Raw genomic sequence first — 22,445 nt, forward strand, 5'->3', positions numbered from 1 at the left:
CTCCCTATTTATTTCAAAACCCCCTTCCCCTCCCCCTTTTCTGATGAAGGGTCTAGGCCCGAAACGTCAGCCTCTCTGCTCCTATGATGCTGCTTGGCCTGCTGTGTTCATCCAGCCCTGCACCTTGTTGTCTCGGATTCTCCAGCATCTGCAGTTCCTACTATCTCATCTTCCTATGTGTCAGGTATGACTCTCTAACCACCAGGAAGTTGGCCCCCTGATACCCATTGATTCCAATTTTGCTCGGGCTTCTTGATGCTACACTTGGTCGAATGCAGCCTTGATAACAAGGGCTGTCACTCTCACCTCACCTCTGGAATTCAGCTCTTTTGTCCAGGTGAGGGACAAATCAGCTGAGGGAGGATGGTATGTGGTAATCAGCAGAAGGTTTCCTTGCCCATGTTTAACCTGAAGCCATAAGACTTCATGGGGTCCGGAGTCAATGTTGAGGACTCATACAGCAACACCCTCTCGAATGTATACCACTGTGCTGCCACCTCTGCTGGGTCTATCCTACCAGTGGGACAGGACATAGCCAGGGATGGTGATGGTGGTGTCTGGGACATTGTTTGTTTTTAAGGTATGATTCTGAGAGTACGACCGTCAGGCTGTTGCTTAACTAGTCTGTGAGACAGCTCTCCCAATTTTGGCACTAATCCCCAGATGTTGGTGAGGAGGTCTTTGCAGGGTCGACAGGGCTGTTTCTGTCATTGTCTTTTCCGGTGCCTGGGTCGACGCCAGGTGATCTATCCAGTTTCATTTCTATGAAACTTTGTAGAGATTTGTACAACTGAGTAGCTTGCTAGGCCATTTCAGAGGGCAATTGAGAGTCAACCACATTGCTGTGGGCCTGGAGTGACATGTAGGCCAGACCAGGTGAGGGTGGCAGATTTCCTTCCCTGAAGGATATTAGTGAACCGGATGAGTTTTTCTGACAATTGGCAATGATTTCATCGTGATCAGTAGATTCTTAATTCCAGACACACTCTTTCTGATTATTGAATTCAAATTCCATCATCTGCTGTGGCGGGATTTGAACCCGCTTCAAACAAATATATTATTTCTATTCAATATTCTGTTTCTAACAATATCCTATTTTATGTGGGGGAGATGATTTGCAGGTAGAAGCAGTAGTAGCCAATTTCATGGCACTGTAGATGTTCCTGCTGAACAAGAGGGAAGAAGGAAGAATTGTAGGGCTATAATGGTCGGGGATTCAGTCGTAACAGGAAAAGACCAGTATTTTTGCAGCTGCAAAAGAAGACTCCAGGAAAGTTTGTTGCCTTCCTGATGCTAGTGTCACTGAATAGATTCAGTGCAAACAGATGGAGATTGTGGTACATATTGGTACCAACAAAATAAGTAGAAAGAGATGAGGTCCTGCAAGCAGAGTTTGGGGAGCTAGAATGTTGATTAAAGAACAGGACCCAAAGGATAGTAATCCTCTGGATTACTTCCATTGCCACATACAAGTGAATATAGCAATAGGGGGTTAGTCCTGATAAATGTGTAGCTGGTGGAGGAGGGAGGGACCATTTTTGAGGGTTTTGGGACCTGTACAAGGCAGAGGGGTTGCACCTGAACTTTTAATGTTTTGTAGATCTTTATGACACTATCCACCCTGGCTTGTTACTTCCTCAAAGAATTCTAATGAATTTGTCATGCGTGACATCCCTTCATGTAGCCATGCTGACTCTGCTTGCTCATTATGGTATTCTAAATATTCTGGTATTGCATCCTTTATAATAGACTCTAACGTTTTCCCAGTAACAAATGTTAAGCTAACTGGCCTAAAGTTTCTTTCTTTCTGTCTCCTTCCCTTTTTAAATAAAGGTATTAGATTGGCTGTTTTCCAATCCTCTGGGACTTCTCAAGAATCTGAGGATTCTTGAAAGATTACTCCCAGTGCATCCACTATCTCTGTAGCTACTTCCTTGAATATGCTGGGATGCGCCCCATCCGATCCAGGGACTTATCAGTCTATAGCCCCATTCATTTCCCTAGTATTTTTTTCTCTAGTGATAGTTATTGTATGTTTTTCCACTTCTCCTTTTGCCCCTTGATTATTTTTGTAATTTTGGAATTTTTTTGTGTCTTCTACTGAATACTGTTCACCTCCTCTGCCATTTCCTAGTTTTCTATTATTCCCCAGTCTTATTCTCTGAGGGGCCTCTGGTCACTCGGCTTCTTCCTTCCTGTTCATGTATTTAAAGAGGCACTTGCTGTCCATCTTGCAAGTTTACCCTCAAAGTTTATTTTCTTCCTCCATTATGTTTTGGTAATCTTTTGTTTGTTTTAAAAATATTGTCAAACCTCTGGCTTACCACTAATCCTGCCACTTTTTAACTTGTTTATTTCCATTTGATGCTATCCTTCATTGCCCTGGTTAACTATGGTTAGCTTATCCCTTCCTGGAATCCTTCCTCCTCACTGGGATTACATCTTTGCTGTAAACCATCAACTATTTTGTAAACATCTGCCATTGTTCCTCAACTACCTTTGCTGCTGAACTCCTTTCCCTGTTTATTGCAGCCAGTTCTGTCCTAATTTCTTTAATTACCCTTATATAAGCTTAACAGAGTTGTTGCTGTAAAAGTTCTGCATTCTCAAAGTGAATGCTTACTTCTACCATGTTATGGTCACTGTTTCCTAGTGATATTATCCTTTATGAAATTCATTACATTTCACCAGATCCAAAATAGCCTAATCTCTGGATCCACAACATATTGTTCTCAGAAAATTCAAGTCACCCATGATTAATGTATTGCCTTTGTTACACGGCCTCATTATCTCCTAATTTATTCACTGTCCTACTGTATAGTATCTATTCGGGGGCCTGTAGACAACTACTACCAATGTCTTCTCTCCCTTTATATTTCTTATCTCCACCTGTGCAATTTCTACATCTTTTGATCCAAGATCATTTCTTGCTAATGTACTTATTCCATCCTGTACCAACAATGCTACATTAAATATATTTAAGAAGAGGTATTATTTCACTGCGGGCAATATATAGAAGGTTTAATAGGATGATCCCCAGTATGGAGGGATTGTCTTTTAAACAGGTTGGGACTCTAATCATTGGAACTTAGAAGAATGAGAGGTGATCCATTGAGACATATAGGATTCTTCAGGGGATTTACAGATTAAAACTAAGGATATTTCCCCTCATGGGAGAATTTAGAACCAGGCAGCACAGTCTCAGAATAAATGGGTGCCAATTTAAGACCAAGGAGGAATTTCTTCTCATGGAGAACTGTGGGTCTTACAAATTCCTTGCCACAGAAAGCTGTAGAGGCAGAGTCTTTGTGCATACTTAAGGCTGAAATAGATAGATGGATGGATGGATAGATCGATTCTTGACCAGTAAGGGAGTCAAGAGTTATGGGGAAAATACATGAAAGTGGACTTGAGTGGATCCAAACTGGGTCCAAATAAGAAGAAATGAACAAAGCACTGATGTGAAGAGTGTCACACATTTGAATAACTGGTAACAGAATAATTTTGGCCACAAAGATCGTTAGATGGAGGATATTTGTGTTGTTTGAACCTTTGTAAGAAACTAAAACTGAAGTATGAGATTTTTCTTTGGAGAAGAATAGAATTGTTCATTTTGAAGCAATGTGAATGTATGCTTTAATATTCCAAATTATTTTTAACTGCCCTATCCTAAGCACACAGCAACAACCTTAACACCAATTGGATCCAAGAATTCCAGTGCACAAGAAATTCAGAAAGCAGCTGTTATATTTTTACACCAAAAATAAATCTTAAATTGTAACAGCTAACCACTTAAAGTTTAAGCATGGTAAACGAACCATTCTATTTCTAATGGAAGTTGAGCCTAAGTTAGAAACAGGGCAGAATCTTCTAGGGGTCTGAGTGATGTGGGCCATGGTGAGATTTTTGGCAGAATTGGACAAGATGTTTGGTGAGGCCAGTCTCAGCATCAGGAAAATTTCATTGCATCTTTTAGATATTTTTTGATCAACATCATCAGAGATGTTATTACACAGCCCAGGAGCAGGTGAAATTGCCAGGTACCTGCTCTGACTTCCATGTCGAAATTTTCTGACATCTAGCTTGTATGAGAGGCTGGATATTAATGAGATAGCTTGTTGAATCCAACCTATGATCCCCATTAACTGGTCACTTTCCAAGAAAGCTAATGTGATGCTACCCTTTATATCGAGGGGACTGGAGTACAAGGGTGCAAAAGTAATGCTGCAGTTATACAAAACCCTGGTTAGACCCTGCTTGGAACACTGTGAGCAGATCTGGGCACCACACCTTAGGAAGAATATATTGGCTTCTTGGCTCAGAGGTAGGGACACGAACACTGCGCCACAAGAGCCCTGCAAAACTGACTATGTCTGGAATTTCTAGGCAGGCTTCCATCCAAGTACTAAGCAGGCCTGCGTATGATTAGCTTTTAAGATTAGATCAGATTGAGTGTTATCAGACTAGTTTGGTTGTTGAGATAGTAGGAACTGCCAACGCTGGAGAATCTGAGATAATAAGGTGCAGAGCTGGATGAACACAGCAGGCCAAGCAGCATCAGAGGAGCAAGAAAGCTGACGTTTCAGGTCTGAAGAAGGGTCCAGACCCGAAATGTCAGCTTTCCTGCTCCTCTGATGCTGCTTGGCCTGCTGTATTCATCCAGCTCTACATCTTGTTATCTTAGTTTGATTGTTTGCTGGTTTATCTTTTAGATATGTTCTGACCAACCTGTTCAGAGATGTTATTACACATTTCTAGAACAGGTGGGACTTGGAGCCAGACCTCCTGATCCAGTGGTAGGGACACTACCATGACACAAAATGGGCCCCTTGTTGCATATTTTATGCTTTTGCTTAGTAGCAAGGTGATTTTCTAGCTTAATAGCAGCAAGTTAGGCTGTTCAACTCCTCAAGCTTGTTCTGTCATTCAATGAGATGATGGCTGATCTATGATCTCAGTTCATAAATCAGCCTTAGGCCCATATCCCCTAATACCTTTGCTTAACAAAAACACTTCCTTAGATTTGAAATGAACAACTGATCCTGCTTCCACTGCCATTTGTGTAAGAGAGTTACAAATATCTACCGCCCTTTGAGCGGAGATGTTTAAAAGCCATTTGGATAGATATATGAATAGGAAAGGTTTGGAGGGATATGGTCCAGGAGCTGGCAGGTGGGACTAGTTTCATTTTTGATTATGTTCAGCATGGACTGGTTGGACCGAAGGGTCTGTTTCTGTGCGTTATGACTCTGACTGTATATGCTCCTTAACATGTCACTTGAATGGTCTGTCCCTAATTCTCAGTCTATGCCCTTAGCTCTAAAATCACCAACCAGTGGAATATGTATCTACCCTGTCTTTTCCTGTTATCTTGAAGACATTGATCAGATCACCCTTTTATCTTCTAAATTCTGGAAAAATCAGGCCTAATTTGTGTAATGTCTCTTCATAACATAACCCCTGAAGTCCAGGTATCATTCTTGTAAACCCATGTTGTACTCCCTCCAAGGGCAATATATTCTTCCTAAGGTGTGGTGCCCAGATCTGCTCACAGTGTTCCAAGCAGGGTCTAACCAGGGTTTTGTATAACTGCAGCATTACTTTTGCACCCTTGTACTCCAGTCCCCTCGATATAAAGGGTAGCATCACATTAGCTTTCTTGGAAAGTGACCAGTTAATGGGGATCATAGGTTGGATTCAACAAGCTATCTCATTAATATCCAGCCTCTCATACAAGCTAGATGTCAGAAAATTTCGACATGGAAGTCAGAGCAGGTACCTGCAATTTCAGCTTGCCATATGCTCTGATGGACTTTGATGTCCAGGATGATTTAGGCTGGCTGGTCAGATGGGCTGAACAGTGGGAAATGAAATTTAATCCTGAGAAATGTAAAGTGGTGTATTTTGGGAAGACTAACTAGGCAAGGGGGTATAGGTTAAATGGTAAAACCCAAGGAAGTACAGATGGTCAGAGGAGCATTGATCTGTATGTCCATAGATCCTTGAAAGTTGCAGAACAGGTCGGTAAGGTGATTAAGAAGGTATTTGGCTTACTTCCATTTAATAATCAAGGCACTGAATACAAGTCCAGGTAGGTTTTAATGGAGCTGTATAAGATGTTAGCTGGAGTACTGTGCGCAGTTCAGGTCCCCACACAATAAAGAAGGATGTGATTCAAATAGAGAGGATGCAGAAAAGATTCCAGAGTAACTGTTTCCGGTACAGTGACCTTTCTTCAGAACCGTTCTGAAGAAGGGTCACTAGATCTGAAACGTTGACTATGTTTTCTCTCCACAATGCTGCCAGATCCGCTGAGTTTTTCCAGCAATTTCTGTCTTTGTTTCTTATCTCCATCTTCAGTTCTTTGATTTTTCTTTGCATAAGCGATTCACCAGGATGTTGCTTGAACTGGATTCAGCTATGAACACAGCCGATAGAGGCTGGGGTTGTTTGCCTTGGAGTAGAGAGGCTGAGGGGGGATGTGATTGAAGTTTACAAAGTTATGAGGGTAGATAGAGAAAAATGTTTCCCCTTAGTAGATGGGTCAATAACCACAGGGTATAGTTTTAAGATAAGAATCAGGAGGTTAAGAGGGGTATGAGGAATTTCATGGAGAGGATGGTGGGTATCTGGATCTCACTGCCTAAAAGGGTGGTAGAGGCAGAAACCTTGAAGACAGTGCAGAATTATTTAGAGAAGTACTTGAAGCTCCATACTATACAAGGCTATGGGCCAAGTGCTGGAAAGTAAAATGAGAATAGATTGACATTTGATGCTCTGTGGATATAATGTAAATAAGAGCCTTTTTTCTGTGCTTTAAAATCTCTCTGACTCTTGCTCAGCACCAAACAGCATCACGGGGTACCAGTAGCGCTCACCTGTTGTCTATGGACAATGCCTTCAGACACTTGCCAACTCCTCAGGATGACATGGCACCTCTCAAATCCACTTGTGGGCTGCTTGGAAAGCACAAATGTGCATTGCAGAGTACACTAGCAACTAGCACTGAAAGACTACATTAGGGATAGGTACCCTACTCATGGATTGGACCTAGCAGCATTTCAGGGCTGTTTAGGTGCCCTCTTATTGTTCATGCACCTAGCACCTTACTGCATGCACAGAGCATCCACGAATGTCATACCATGCCTATTAACATCGCATCAGCTGCAGCCAAAAGCTATCAGTAAAGCTGTATTGACATGCTCTTTAGCAGACACACAAACATATACAGTCAATTATTTATAAATAACTGTCTGTATAGGTGTGTGTGTGTGTGTGTGTGTGAAAGAGAGAGGAGCAGTGAAACAGTCATCCTTGGCAACATTTCTACTACTTGTTGCTACTATCTATTTCCTGTTCTTCACCAATTTTGTATCATTGCATTCCTTCAACCTTGTGGACTTTAATAATGAGTCTCTTATATGCTACTGTATTAAGTGCTGATTGATGTTCCAGAAATACAAGCACATACCCTCATGAACTTTCTGTTACTTCAAAGACCATAATCAGTTTGTCAAACAAATTAAGTTTTCGCAGTCCTTGTTGTGTTTGAAAACTTCACCTGTGTTGTGCTAAAAACCAATTGTTGTCCCAGCTTACTGTCTCCAATTCTTTTCTCCCCTTACATCCAATAACTTGCAGTAACTCAGTATATCCCTCTTGTGTTAGGCCTGTTGTGGTGCCATGATTGTGTCCTTATTTCTGTGCCAGCAAAGTCCAGGTTCAAGTTCCACTTGATCCGGAAGTGTGTCACACTGCCTTTGAACAGAAAGACTTTTCCCTCTGCTGCTTTTTTCGCAATAATGAATGTTTCCACCGTACCCCCCCACCATGAAAGTGGCCCCCTTGAAGGGCCTTTGTTAGGTCAACTGTGGTTGGCACATTTTGGTGAATACCAGCAGCATTGATGTCATCATAAGTGATGTAACCCATTGATAATGTCATTACAGCAGATCATTGTCCACTGTGACATTACCAACCATCCGTCTGCTATGGAGAAGTGCATGTGTGGCACTGTCAACTGGCCCCAGCTTTGCAGCTGTTCATTTTCCACTGAAGCTGAAATGTTTTAACATGAAGCCAACAGTATCCTAAATATGGACAGTTTTGCAAATTAACATTTACCTGCACTTTGAATAATTGCCACTAACTCTGAAAGAGCAGACATGCCTGTATCAATAAAAGTGAAGTACTGCAGAGGCTGGAGCTTACAACCAAACAAACAAAAAGCAATGAAATGCAGATGCCAGAAAGCTGAAACAAAAACAGAAAGTGCTGGAGAAACTCAGCTACTCTGGCGACATCTATGGGGAGAAAGCAGAGTTCATGTTTCTGGTCCAGTAACTCTAACACAATCATTGGACCCGAAACGTTGACTGTGTTTTCTCCGTGGATGCTGCCAGACCTGCTGAGTTGATTAAAAAACATTAAAGTTCTAGAAAAACACGAGCAACAACCTTGGAGAGAGAGAAACATAGTTAACGTCTCGTGACCAAAGTAACTCTCAGGCTCGCCTTATGGTATCTGCAATGCAGTAGATCAAGAAGGGTCACCACGTCCTCGAGAGGAACTAGGAGACGGGCATTAAATAGCAGACAGCCAGCGCCACCTACGTCCCACAAATGAATAAATAAAAAAATCTCAAACTTGTTCTCATGGCTACCATGGGAACTAATTGCATAAACCCAATGCTGCGCTTGACCTGTTACTGACAGGGTACAGTTCATCAGTCAGCACCTCCCTGTGGCATGAGGACCTGGTGACTGGCAGCTGTGGGGGGAGGGGAGATCTGATGATTGACGGCACTAGGGAATGGCAGGGTGTGGGACATAGGACAACCCAGTGATTGATGCTGGGGGCGGAGGAGACCCAGTGATTGACACTATGGGGGGGTGTGGGAAGACCTGGTGATTCGTGGGACAAGGCATGGTGGGATCTGGTGATTGATGTTTGATGAGGGGAGGACCCAGTCATTGACAGCACTGTTGGGGGAAGCCCAGTGATTGGCACTAGGGTGAGGGGGCAGGAGGAAACACAGAAAATAGGTGCAGGAGCCTTTGAACCTGCACCAACATTCAATATGATCATTGCTGATCATGTAATCTCAGTATCCCATTCTCACCCTCTTCCATACCCCTTGATTTCGTTTAGCCACAAGAGCCGTGTCCAGCTCCCTCTTGAATATATCTAATGAACTGGCCCCAGCAGGTTCCTGTGGGATAGAATTCCACAGGTTCACAACTCTGTGACTGAAGAAATTATTCCTCAGCTCAGCCCTGAATGGCTTACTCTTTAGTCTTGGACTGTGACCACTTGTCCTGGAGTTCCCCAACATTGGGAACATTCTTCTTGCATCTAGCTTGTTCAGTTCCATCAGGATTTTATACATTTCTATGAGATTCCCCCCTCGTTCTTTAAAATTCCAGCGAATACAAGCCCAGTCGATCTAGTCTTTCCTAATATGTCAGTACTGCCATTCCAGGAATCAGTCTGGTGAACCCTTGCTGAAATCCCTCAACAGCAAGAGCATCCTTCCTCAGACTAGGAAATCTGCACACAATACTCAAGCTTATCATGAGAGGTATAGACAGGGGGGATAGCAAGAAGCTTTTTCCTAGAGTGGGGGATTCAATTACTAGGGGTCAGGATTTCAAGGTGAGAGGGGAAAAGTTTATGGGAGATATGCGTGGAAAGTTCTTTACGCAGAGGGTGGTGGGTGCCTGGAACGTGTTGCCAGCGGAGGTGGTAGGGGTGGGCACAATAGCATCATTTAAGATGTATCTAGACAGATGGGCATGGAGCAGAGGGATACAGATCCTTGGAAAGTAGGCGACAAGTTTAGATAGAGGATCTGGATCGGCGCAGGCTTGGAGGGCCAAAGGGCCTGTTCCTGTGCTGTAATTTTCTTTGTTCTTTGTTCTGTGGTCTTACCAAGGCCCTGTACAACTGCAGTAAGACATCCTTACTCCGAAACTGAAACTCTCTGGCTATGAAGGCTAACATGCCATTAGCTTTCCTCACTGCCTGCTGCACCATCATGCCAACCTTCAGCGACTGTTCCAACATGACACCCAAGTCTCATTGCACCTCACCTTTTCCTAAACTGCCACCATTCAGATAATAATCTGCCTTCCTGTTTTTGTGACCAAAGTGGTTAACCTCACGTTTCTCCACATTATATTGCATTCACCAGGTATTTGCCCAGTCAGTCCACGTGACCCTGCAGCCTCCTGGCATCCTCCTCACACCACACTCACCCACCAAGCGTAGCGTCAGACAGAAGCCGGTAATTGACGGTGCTGTTAGAGGGAGGCAGGAGGAGATGGTGATTGACATCCCTGGGTTGTGGGGGGCGGGAGGAGCCGATGATTGACAGCCCTGGGTTGGGGGGGCGGGAAGAGCCGGTGATTGACAGCCCTGGGTTAAGGGAGGGCGCGAGGAGCCGGTGATTGATAGCGTAGCGTTTGAGGGGGCGGGCGGAGCCAGTGATTGACAGTCCTTGGTTAGGGGGTGGGAAGAGGCAGTAATTGACAGCGCTGGGGTGAGTGTGACTGGTGCAAGGTGGGTGCTGCGTCATCGCCGTTGTGAACGGGTCCGGTGTTGGAGGGGGTTTGGGGACGGGAGAACCTGAGCGGTGTTTCGCCGAGCTCAGGCGATCAGACAGCGACAGACCGACGACCACCATGCGCTGGTTCAACGGCAGCATTCCAGACGCCATCGCCTTCGCCAAGCAACAGAACGCGGTTTTTATTGTTTTTATTCGAGGTATGGAGGGGAGGGAGGAGATGGACATGGCCTAGCCGCCAAGGAGCCTCGTCGGTTCGGCTTCACCGTGCCCTCGGATAGGCCGGACACGTCAGCTCTGTGCACACTGTTTACATTTACTGTTTCTACTTTTATTATTACTGTGTAGTTTCCTCTGCAGCAACCGGCTGCCAGATTAAATTGAGTAGAGGCCTGATTGAATATTTAGACGCCTCCTCCCTTGGAATTGTTATCGATGTTTTGCAAGGCGGATTGTTGTCTTTGATTAAAATGGTGTTGCGTCTCCGATATCCCAAAGCACGGAGAGGCAAGGGAGGATTTGAACGGCAGAGTTTGGTAAACTTCCGAAAAACAACTTGATGGATGGAAGGGAAGGGCTGTGTGCTGCACAGACGATAAATACCATGCTGCTCTGATCTGTGCCTCCGTTTATCGTGTTAAAGTTTATTTTATTGTGTGATGATGATGTCTCCTTGCAGATGTTATTGTCCAAACTTTTTGGGCCAGACAAACATCCTGTCTCTCCCTGAATCTATATACATAAAGAACATTGATTTTAGCACCGCTTGTAAGTTGATCTCACAGAACTTTAGCCTGAACATTTTGTTCTGCATGTTATACATAAGGGAAAGGAATGGAATTAAGTTATGTTGCTGAGTTCCACTTACCTATTAGATCTTAGCAGGGAAATGATGGGAATACTGCATGGGGTTTAATTTATTGGATTGAAAATGGTCAGGGGTTAAAAGGCGATGGGAGATGCGTAGAGAAACAGTCAGTTACTGTTTGGTGAGCATAGTTAGAAATGTGCAAATGTCAAATGAAGACCAAATTTGACCCAGTTGTGATAACCATTGCCATGAAACTGGCACCAGCATTGGAATGAAGGGCTAATGTGTGAAACACTGCCACTTGAGTAAAATACCAGAAGGATGCTGATGTTTTGGGGACGATATATCAGCATGTGACAGTCTGGAGGAGTGAAAGGGAAAGGGGAATTCAAGATGGCTGACAAAAGAGTAAAATAATTAGAAGCATCCATATTACTTGTCTGTGTTGTAGCCTTGGTTTGTACTTTGGTATTATTTTCCACTTTGGTTTTGCTTTATTTGAATTCTCATGTCCTGATGCATCTGAAGCCTGTCCTGATCCTTAATTGGCATCTTTTGGTAGTCAACAAAGGGCACTATACTGTGCCCACAGCAAAGGGATTCTGTAAATATGTTTCCTTTTAAATAGTTTTCCACAGTGTGCAAAATGAATACCTTATTGGTTGCTTCATGTTTGATTGTAAGTATATTTACATTAATTAATTAGCTTCCTTTAATAATTTTGCAAATGATTGCCTAGTGTACAGTTAGAGTTGTTAATTTTGAAAGTTTACATTTCAAGTCTAATATGGAATTAATTGATTTTATTGCCACGTGTACCAAAATACAGTGAAAAGCTTTGTTTACGAGTGGCACAGGCAGATCACAGCAAGCAAGGGATGTACAGAACAAATAGACTTCGAGGCATACAGGTTACATTGCAGGTTACATTATTTGAGGCTAGAGTCCATTGAACAATCTGATAACAGCCAGAAAGAAGCTGTTCCTGAACCTGCTTATGCGTGCGTTCAGGCTTCTGTACCTTCTGCTTGACTGAAGAAGTCGTAGAAGGTCCTTACCAGGGTGCATTGGTCTTTGATGTTAGCTGCCTTTCCACGTCAGTGAGCCATGTAAATGGAGTCCGTAGATGGAAGGTTGGCTTCCGTGATGGTCTGAGCTGTGTACACAACCTTCTGAAGTTTCTTACGGTCCTGGGCAGAGCAGTTGCCATACCAGGCCGTTACGCACCCAGACAGTAAGCTTTCAGTGGTGCATCCATAGAAGTTGGCGAGGGACCTTTATGGACGTGCCAAATTTCCTGAGCTGCCCAAGGAAGAAGAGGCTGTGTGTCTCAAACCCTGAAAATTAAAATTTTAGACACAAGCGTGCATAGGGATCAACTATTTGGAAAATTACCCTGCCCACAAATGATGTCGAAAGTATGCCTACATTTGACCTTTGAATGTTTATGACTAAAAATAGTGTCCTATTTAACTTGCTAAATTTATTAGACATTAATTCAACCAATCTAACAATTTAAACATATCTGCCAATAGGTTGAGCAAATGAGGCATTTCACTTTTGCTTTGGAGATCAAGCAATGAATCGTAACACACAAGTTTTACTTTTAATTAACATTACCTAATTTTCCTATCTCAAGAAAGGAAGATACTGTTATTACAAAAGTTAGCACAGCAGGTACAGACTAACATTCAAGCCTTGGCTGTATACAATTATACTTTGCTAAAATTGTCATTTGTGAAATGCTTTATAAATTTTGCCTTCAGAAATGGTAGTACTGTCAAAATAAACTCAACTCTTGATTTGATTCTTCTCCCTCCTAATTATTGTCTTGTATATGAAAACCCTAATCTTTTGTTGCTGGTTCATTACTTTTTTATGATTTGTGTATTTATAAATATTTGTAACTTACTTGCCGTGGAGTCATTCAGCCCACCCAGCTTATGTCAGCTTTCCACAGAGAATCCATACCCATTCTCCTATTTCTTCTCCCATGTCCTGCATGTTATTTCTTTCAAACATCCATCCAATTTCATTTTGGATTTGTTCATTGTTTCCACTTCCATTATCCTCATAGGAGTCATACAACACAGAAAGAGACCCTTTGGCCCAACTTATCCATGTCAACTAGGTTTATTAAACTGAACTAGTCGCACTTGACTGCATTTGGCCCATATCCCTCTGAACCTTTCCTATTCATATACCCATCCAGATGCCTTTTAGTGTTGTAATTGTACCACCCGTACCACTTGCTCTGGCAGCTTGTTCCATATACACACTGTGAAAAAAGTTGTCCCTCCGGTCCCTTTTAAACCTTTTCCCTCTCACCTTAAACCTATGCCCTCTAGTTTCGGACTCCCCTCCCCTAGGGAAAAGACTTTGGCTATTCACCTTATCAATGCATCCCTCATGATTTTATAAACTTCGATAAAGGTCAACCCTCAGCCCCTTCGCTCCTTAGAGGTTGAGGGAGAAGTCCCAGCCTATTCAGCCTCTCCTTGTATCTCAAACCTTCCAGTCTCGGTAACATCTTTGTAAATCTTTCTTGTATCTTTTCCAGTTTAATAGCATCCTTCTTATAACAACGTGAACAGAATTCTATGCATAGCTCCAAATGTGGCCTTACCAATTTCTTGTACAGCTGTAACACAATGTCCCAAATCCTGTGCTCAGTACTCTGACCGATGAAGGCACATGTGCCAAATACCTTCTTCACCAGCCTGTCTTTCTGTGACACAACATTCAAGGAACTATGTACCTGCAACCTTAGGTCTCCCTGTTCAGCAATACTCCCAGGCGCCCTACCGTTAACTGGATGTGACCTGTCCTGGTTTGTCTTATCAAAATGCAACACCTTGTGTTTACCTGCATTAAACTCCATCTGCCATTCCTCAGCCCATTAGCCCAGTTGATTAAGATCCCATTGTACTGTTAGATAACCACCTTCACTGTGTCCACTATACCACCAATTTTGGTGTCATCCACAAACTTCTAACCATTTCTCCTATGTTTTCATCCAAATCGTTTTATAGAAATGACAAACAACAGTGGATCCTTGTGGCACACTGCTGCTCGCTGGCCTCCTGTCTGAACGACAACCCTCTACTACTACCACCATCAAGCCTAGTTTACATCCAGTTGACGAGCTGTCCCTGGATTCCATGTGATCTAACCTTACTAACTAGTCTACCATGTGGAACCTTGTCGGCATAGACTTTAGCAAGGCCTTCAACAACGTCCACTGTTCTGCCTTCATCTATCTTCTTGGTCACCTCTTCAAAAAACTTAATCAAATTTGTCAGACATGATATCCCAAACACTCCACCATGGTGACTATCCCAAATCTTTCCTTCCTTTCCAGATGCATGTAGATCCTGTCTCTCGGAATCCCCTCCAACAAACTACCCACCACTGATGTCAGGCTCACTGGTAGTTCCCTGTGTTTTCCTTGCAGCCTATCTTAAATAATAGCACAAGATTAGTGACTGTCCAGTCTTCAGGCACCTCACCCCTGGCTGTCGATGATGCACATATATCGACTAGGTGCCTTGCAATTTCTTCCCTGCTTCCTACAATTTCCGGGGATACACTTGATCAGACCCTGGGGATTTATCTACCTTTGGGTTTTTAGACCTCTAGCACCTCCTGCTCAGTAATGTGGAATCTTTTCAAGACATCAGTATTTATTTTCCCTAGTTCCCCAGCTTCCATGTCTTTCTCCATGATAAATGATGACAAATGCTCGTTTAGGATCTTGGCCATCTCCTTTGGCTCCATACATAGTCGACCTCATTGATCTTTAAGGGGCCCTATTCTCTCCCTAGTTACTCCTTTGCCCTTAATATACTTGTAGAATCTCTTTGGATTCTCCTTTACCTTATCTGGCAAAACCACCTCCTGTTTTTTTTCACCCTCCTGATTTCCTTCTTAAGTGTACTCCTACACCCCTACACTCCTCAAGGGATTCACTTGATCCAAGTTGCCTATGCCTCCTTTTTCTTGACCAGCATCTCAATGTCATTAGTCATCCAGTGTTCCTTTGCCTTTCTCACTAAACAGGAACACGCTGGCCCTGAACTCTCATCATCTCACTTTCAGAACCTCCCACTTGCCAGACGTCCCTTTACCTATGAACAGCCTGCTCCAATCAACTTTTAAAACTTCCTGTCTAATACCATCAAAATTGGCATTGCCCCAATTTAGAACTTTAACTCGTGGACGAGACCTGGCCTGGTCCAAAACTGTTTTAAAACAAATAGAATTATGCTTACTGGCCCCAAAGTGCTTCCCTACGAATATCTGTCATTTGCTCTATCTTTTTTTCTCCAGAGGAGTCAAGTTTTGCCCCTTCTCTAATAAGGCCATCTCCATATTGATTGAGAGTTTTCCTAGAAACACTTAACAAATTTCTCACCATTCAAGCCTTTAACACCATGGCAGTCCCAGTCTGTGTCTGGAAAGTTAAAATCCCCTACTATTATAACCCTATTATTCATACAGCTATCTGCGATCTCCCTACATTTTGCTCCTCAATTTCCCAGCTATTGAGGGGCTGAGAGTACAGTCCCATCAAAGTGATCACCCCCTTTTTATTTCTCAGTTCCACCCATATAGGTTCAGTGGACGGTCCCCAGTAATATATTCTCTAAGTACTGTTGTGAAGTTTGCCTGAATCAATAGCACCAATCCCCCTCCTGTCTTGCCTCCCATTCCATTCTTCCTATAGCATCCGAAACCCCAGAACATTGAGCTGCCAGTCCCTCAGCCGTGTTTCTGTAGTAGCTATGATATGCCAGTCCCACGTTCCCATCCATGTTCATCTGCCTGACCTGTCCTGCCTCTTGCATTGAAATAAATGCAGTTTAACTCATCACTCATCACTCTTCACTCGTTCCTTCACTCGTGTTCTTGCTTGCCTTGTCTATTTAACTTGTGCACTCGCCTCAACCTTCTCTTTTGTCTCACTACTGTTTAGGGTCCCACCCCTGTGTCAGACTAGTTTAAACCCTCCTGAGTGGCTCTAACAAATCTCCCCTCCAGGGTATTGGTCCCTGTCCAGTTCAGGTGCAACCCATCCCTCTTGCACGGGGTCACCAGTGCCCCAGAAGAGATCCCAATGATCCAAAAATCTGAATCCCTGTCCCCTGCACCAGCTTCTCAGCCACGCATTCATCTGCCCTGTCTTTCTATTTGTACTGTCACTACCATGTGGCACCAGGAGTAATCCAGTGATTACTATCCTCGAGATCTGTGAAATTCATCCAGTTGATTGGCTGTATAAAAATGCTTCTCCTTTGTATGTTTTCATACTCTTCCTAAAGTGTACTGATCAGAAAGGGAGAGAGTACTCTTTTTGCGGCCTAATCAAAACTGTATGAATGTTCAGAATTATTTCCCTGCACGTGCATTCCAAAGGTCCCCCTGTCCCCACACACTCTTTAGAACTGTGCATGAGGTATTGCATTCCCTAAAAATGCTGATTTTTAGCTAAAATGCTTCACCTCTCGCTACTCTATTTGCCACTTGTTTGTCAATTCTGCTAATCTGTTGCTGTTGATTGAAATCATCTTTGTTCTTTGCCACTTCTCCAACCATGGTATCTTTAGAAAATTTTGAAATTCCAATCTCTATTCCAGTGTCCAAATCATTTATGTATATCAAAAAAAAGTGAGTCTGTTATACCTGTTTCTTGGAAATCACCTTCAACGAGAATAATTTCTGCAACTTGCTGTATTTTTGTTATTAAGCCAATTTTTATCCAAGCTGGTGACTCTTGTGAGCTCCAGTTTTGTTAACCATACACTGATGCCACTTTATCAAACACTTGCCTAATATCCATCGGATTTCCTTCATCAGCTTTGTTATTTCTCAAAAGATTTGTAAGGCAAATCACAGCAGGACTTGTACACGTAATGGTTGGGTCCTGGAGGAGTGTTGCCGAACAAAGAGACTTTGGAGTGCAGGTTCATAGGTCCTTGAAAGTGGAGTTGCAAGTAGACATGGTGGTGAAGAAGGCATTTGGTATGCTTGCCTTTATTGTTCAGTGCATCAAGTGTAGGAGTTGCAGTTGTACAAGACATTGGTTAGGCCACTTTTGGAATACGGCATGCAGTTCTGGTCTCCCTGCTTTGTGAAAGGTATTGTTCAACTTGAAAGGGTGTAGAAAATATTTACAACAATGTTGCTGGGGTTTGAGCGATAGCGTGAGGCTGAATAGGCTGGGGCTATTTTTCCTTGGAGCATTGGAGGCTGAGGGGTGACCTTGTAGAGGTTTAAAACATCATGATTGGCATGGATAGGTGACTAGCCAAGGTCTTTCTCCAAAAATAGGGGAGTCCAAAACTAGAGGGCAGAGGTTTAAGGTGGGAAGGGAAAGAATTAAAAAGGACCTGAGGGGCAGCTTTTTCATACATGCATGGAATGAGCTGCCAGAGAAAGTGGTAGAGGCTGGTACAATTAGAACATTTAACAGGCATCTGGATTGGTACGTGAGTAGGAAGCGTTTAGAAGGATATGGGCCAAACGGGCCAAATGGGCCAAATGCCGGCAAATGGGACTAGATTTATTTCGGTTATGTGGTCGGTATGGAAAAGTTGGAGTGAAGGGTCCGTTTCTGTGCGGTATAACTCGATAATTCTCTTTACAGGCAAAGCCCATTATGGGCAGTGGGCAATGCAAACTATCATAGGTGAAAGAGGGGCTTGCTTTTATTAAAATTAATAAAATTGCTATTCAGTTGTGCATGTGTTCATGGTAATCTTTTGGTGTCTGATCATTGTTTGAAGGCGGTTTCTCATTTAATCATGAATAATCAAGATACTTGATATGTTTATGTTGCTGTTCGCACATATTTAACATCAGGATTGCGGTATCTGCTTTCAGTCTGTAGTATAAATAAAGAAAACTAGCTCTTATTATCACTAAACCAAAACTGAACATTCTGGAAATACTTAGGCAAAACTTGTACCAAAAATAAAAATGCTTGCATGCGAAGTTTTTTTTTCTTTGATTGTTCCAGCATTTTGTTTTATATCAGCTTTCTAGTATTTAGTATTTTTTATATTTTAACCTTTTCTGTAGTTTTCATTTATCTTTGATATATTTCTGAGGCTTTCAAGTTACAGAAATGAAGAGTTCTCAAGTACCAAATAAAAGAAAATATTAATTCCATTCTGTCTGAATTTACTTATTGTTTTTCTAGATGACATTGTAGACATACTAATTTTTGGTGCATTTTACTTTGCAGATCTTCCAAATATGCATAAATACTGCAAAATATTGATCTAATGCGTCGTTCACATTCACCATAAATGGACTTTTGCAGTTGCATAAGATCGCATTAAGCACATTGATTGCAATGGTTCAAGTTGGTGGCACGTCACCACTTTCTCAAAGGGAATTAGGGATGGACAATGAATGCTGACCTAGCCAGTAATGCCCAAATTGTGTGAAATAATAAACTGAAAAAATTATAGTACAGAATAATATAGGTTGATATGATTTGAAGATGAACATAACTGCGTATGTTGCACGGGGTATCACTGATATATTTTGAATGCTGGTTATTTTTAGGGGATGATGAACAGTCAGCACGGATGGCTGCAAGTTGGGAGGCTGAAGAAGTAGCAGATGCAACTGCAAACTCTTTTGTTGCTATTAAAATTGATGCTAAAAGGCAAGTGGCTCAATTGCAGGCAGTTTGCTTAATTGCGGATGTTGCTTTTGATGTGATGTATTATTATTGTAATGTTTTCAAGCAAGTAATTGCCATTGTAATATTTGATAAAGGTGTTTATTACTTTTTTCTACAGTGAAACATGTGTGCAGTTTTCTCAAATCTGTATCCTTTTATTGTTTAACAAAGCTGTTCTTGAAGTGTATTATGCATAAAAGCAGTCTTCTTTTGTGGTACTGTAATCCAGAGATGTCCACTTGAAGCTAAAGTCCAAAAATATGTCAGTACCAGTAAGTGAACTCCATATGATAATGTAGAAATGCCAACTACAATGTGTAAATAGATGGTTTGCATTCACTGAGTGCTCTGTATACAAAAATGACACCAAAATCACCTTGATACGAGGATAGCAAGATGTCTATACAGATGAAAATTAAATTCTAAGAAGTGCCACCCCTATCATCTCTCACACTCAAATACACTAAACATGAAGTTCTCATGAGGGTCTCTCCACTTAGTCCAAAATAGCCACCTTGCTGTGCCTTATTGAACATCAGTCAAAGAAGCCTGCAATCTGAATAGCAGTGTTGTTTTCATTTATTTTAATTTTTATAAAATGACAATTATTTCTCTCTTAATTATATGATAATGGTATGTATTTTGAGGAACTTTGGAATATAGTTTCTGTCTGACTACAGACTGTTACATCCATTGATAAGTTCAACCCATCTAGTGAATCTAAACTTGAACCTTGTGATTTCTGTGAAAGTTTATTCACATGCCTTTAGCATTTATGGTATAAAGGAACTTTATGATGGAGTTAGAAGTCGAATAAAATGCAGTAAGTTGTGAATAAGCCACTGTATATTTGCAAATGCAGTACCTTTTTGAACTTTTTTTGAGCTTTATTGCTTTATAGTGAGTGTAAGCTGGACTCTGCTTTTTCACTTCTTCTTAGTAAAAGGCAGAGGAAAGTATTCCAAACAATGATTTACCAAAGCTAGCTGACTGCAAAGTTACTGAGCCTTTAGCAGGATTCCTTGATAAGACTTGTATGTCACTGAATTAGAACTGGGAAATTAAGAAGACTAAGTCAATAGATTGTTGAGTTCTTGTGATAAGTGAAAAAGACCGAGTCGTGATGATGAAAGAAGCGACCAAAAATAGTTCTTTTTGTTGAAAAGATGAATTTTAAGATGAAGAATGAAATTAATGAGAACAGAAATTCTTTAGCATCCACGTAAATGAATTTTTCCATTATTTTGAGATAGTCCTCATGATGGACCATTTGTTTCATTCATGTTAGGAAAGGGCACATTGTTCAAGAATTCGCAAACGGGTTTTCACACAATGCAGAACAACTAGTGGAATTAATTCCTTTGGGAGAGATTTTAGATTTATGCTACAGATAGCTGTCAGACACTGGCTTTTTCATGCAGCTGTTTGCTTTCTAAGAACCATTGGATTTACATTGTGGTCAAAACATTTGCTTTATTAGGCATGAAAATAGACAGCAGCTGTTTATCAGTAACAAATTTTGATGCAAGTAATTTAGTGCAGGTACTATAATTTTGCAAATCTTTAGAAGTCGAAACTTCTGAAGCTGTTGCCTTGAATTGTAGACAAAAATTCACGATCAATAACAGGTGTTGTCCAACTTATCTCACATTTTCTCTGTATAGTACCCTAAATTAATAACATCCAGATCCTGTGGTGTGCATTCCATCAAGCTTTTTTATAGGAGACAATGGAATCCCATTGGAAGTTATTGCTGGAAGTGTGACTGCAGTGGAACTAGTAACGCGAATTCAGAAAGTTAAGGAAGTAAGCAATTTGAAATTATCCTTTTGTGTAATGATTAAGCTTCTTAGTATTGTTTTATTTGATTTTCATGTTTGAATTTTGAAACTCAACCAAATCGCGCAATAATACTGGTGCACTGAGACTACTAACCATCATCTAATTTCTGAGCACGGTGGCTCAGTGGTTAGCACTGCTGCCTCACGGCGCCATGGACCTGGGTTCGATTCCACCCTTGGGCGACTGTCTGTAATGGAGTTTGCACATTCTCCCTGGTCTGTGTGGGTTTTCTCCGGGTGCTCCAGTTTCCTCCCACAGTCCAAACGTGTGCGGGTTAGGTGATTGGCTGTGCTAAATTGACCATAGAATCCAGGGGTCCTAACATACAGGTGTGTAAGTTAGATGAATTAGCCATGGGAAATGTAGGGTTACGGGGAAAGGGTGGGGGGCGCGGATGAGTCTGGGTGGGATCCTCTTTGGAGGGTCCTTGAGGACTTGTTGGGCCGAATGGCCTGTTTCCACACTGTAGGGATTCTCTGATTTTAAATGTATAGAGATTCAGCTATTAAATGTTTGTTTCATTCCATTTTGGGAATGACCTTTGTTTCCTGAGATTCAAGCTACTCTAAATTGAAACTTTGGAAAGTTTAACTTGGTAGCTTGGAAAAAAACTACATAATTCTATCCCTTTTTTAAATAGTCAGGATTTGAGTTTTGAGTACAATTCTTTAATCACTAAGTTTGCAAACTAATCAAACACTTGAGTGTGACTGTATGGAAACCAGAATTTCTTTTCTGCAAACCTAGTGCAATCGTTTAAAGAACAGAATTACTGGTAATGTACCATGATCTTTATTTGGCACTATTTTGAACCATTGATAGATACGCAGTTCTGCAATCCTAGAAGTTCCTGTATAAACCATATTTAACGAAGATTCATACACTTGGCTTTAATTAGAATGTGTTTTAGTAATGCAATTCAGTACAGCAGAATTATATGCATATTTCATAGAACATAGAACAGTACAGCACAGTACAGGCCCTTCAGCCCACGATGTTGTGCTGAACTTTTACCTTAATCCTAAGGTCTATCTAACCTCCAACCCTACCTTATACTATCATCCATACGCCTATCTAACAGCCGCTTAAATGCCCCTAATGAGGCCGACTCCACTACCCTCTCTAGCAATGCATTCCACGCCCCTACCACTCTGAGTAAAGAACCTACCTCTGACGTCTCCCCTGTATCTACCTCCAATCACTTTAAAACTATGCCCCTCGTAATAGCTACCTCCACTCTAGGAAAAAGTCTCTGGCTGTCCACTCTATTTATACCTGTGATCATTTTGTACACCTCTATCAAGTCACCTCTCATCCTTCGTCGTTCTAAAGAGAAAAGCCCTAGCTCTCTCAACCTTTCCTCGTAAGACCTTCCCTCCATTCCAGGCAACATTCTGGTACATCTCCTCTGCGCCTTTTCCAACGCCTCCACATCTTTCCTGTAATGAGACGACCAGAACTGGACACAATACTCCAGATGTGGCCAAACCAGGCTTTTGTATAGCTGGAGCATTGCTTCACGGCTCTTGAACTCA

General features: G+C 41.9%; 1 protein-coding gene across 2 annotated transcripts in view; it reads left to right on the top strand.

Annotated features, from left to right (window-relative positions):
- Positions 1–10,481: 10,481 nt before the first annotated feature.
- Positions 10,482–22,445, top strand: part of ubxn4 (UBX domain protein 4) — a 61,504-nt gene continuing 49,540 nt past the window's right edge. The window contains exons 1-4 of one of the 2 annotated variants that reach the window (XM_048598648.1): positions 10,482–10,560; positions 18,948–19,050; positions 19,187–19,215; positions 20,756–20,874. In XM_048598648.1, the coding sequence (XP_048454605.1) occupies positions 18,971–19,050; positions 19,187–19,215; positions 20,756–20,874 (228 nt within the window). In that variant the 5' untranslated portion in view covers positions 10,482–10,560; positions 18,948–18,970. The other variant, XM_048598647.1, reaches the window with a different exon arrangement.

Source organism: Rhincodon typus, chromosome 7, assembly GCF_021869965.1.
Source record: "Rhincodon typus isolate 14 chromosome 7, sRhiTyp1.1, whole genome shotgun sequence".
NCBI classification, from domain to species: Eukaryota; Metazoa; Chordata; class Chondrichthyes; order Orectolobiformes; family Rhincodontidae; genus Rhincodon; species Rhincodon typus.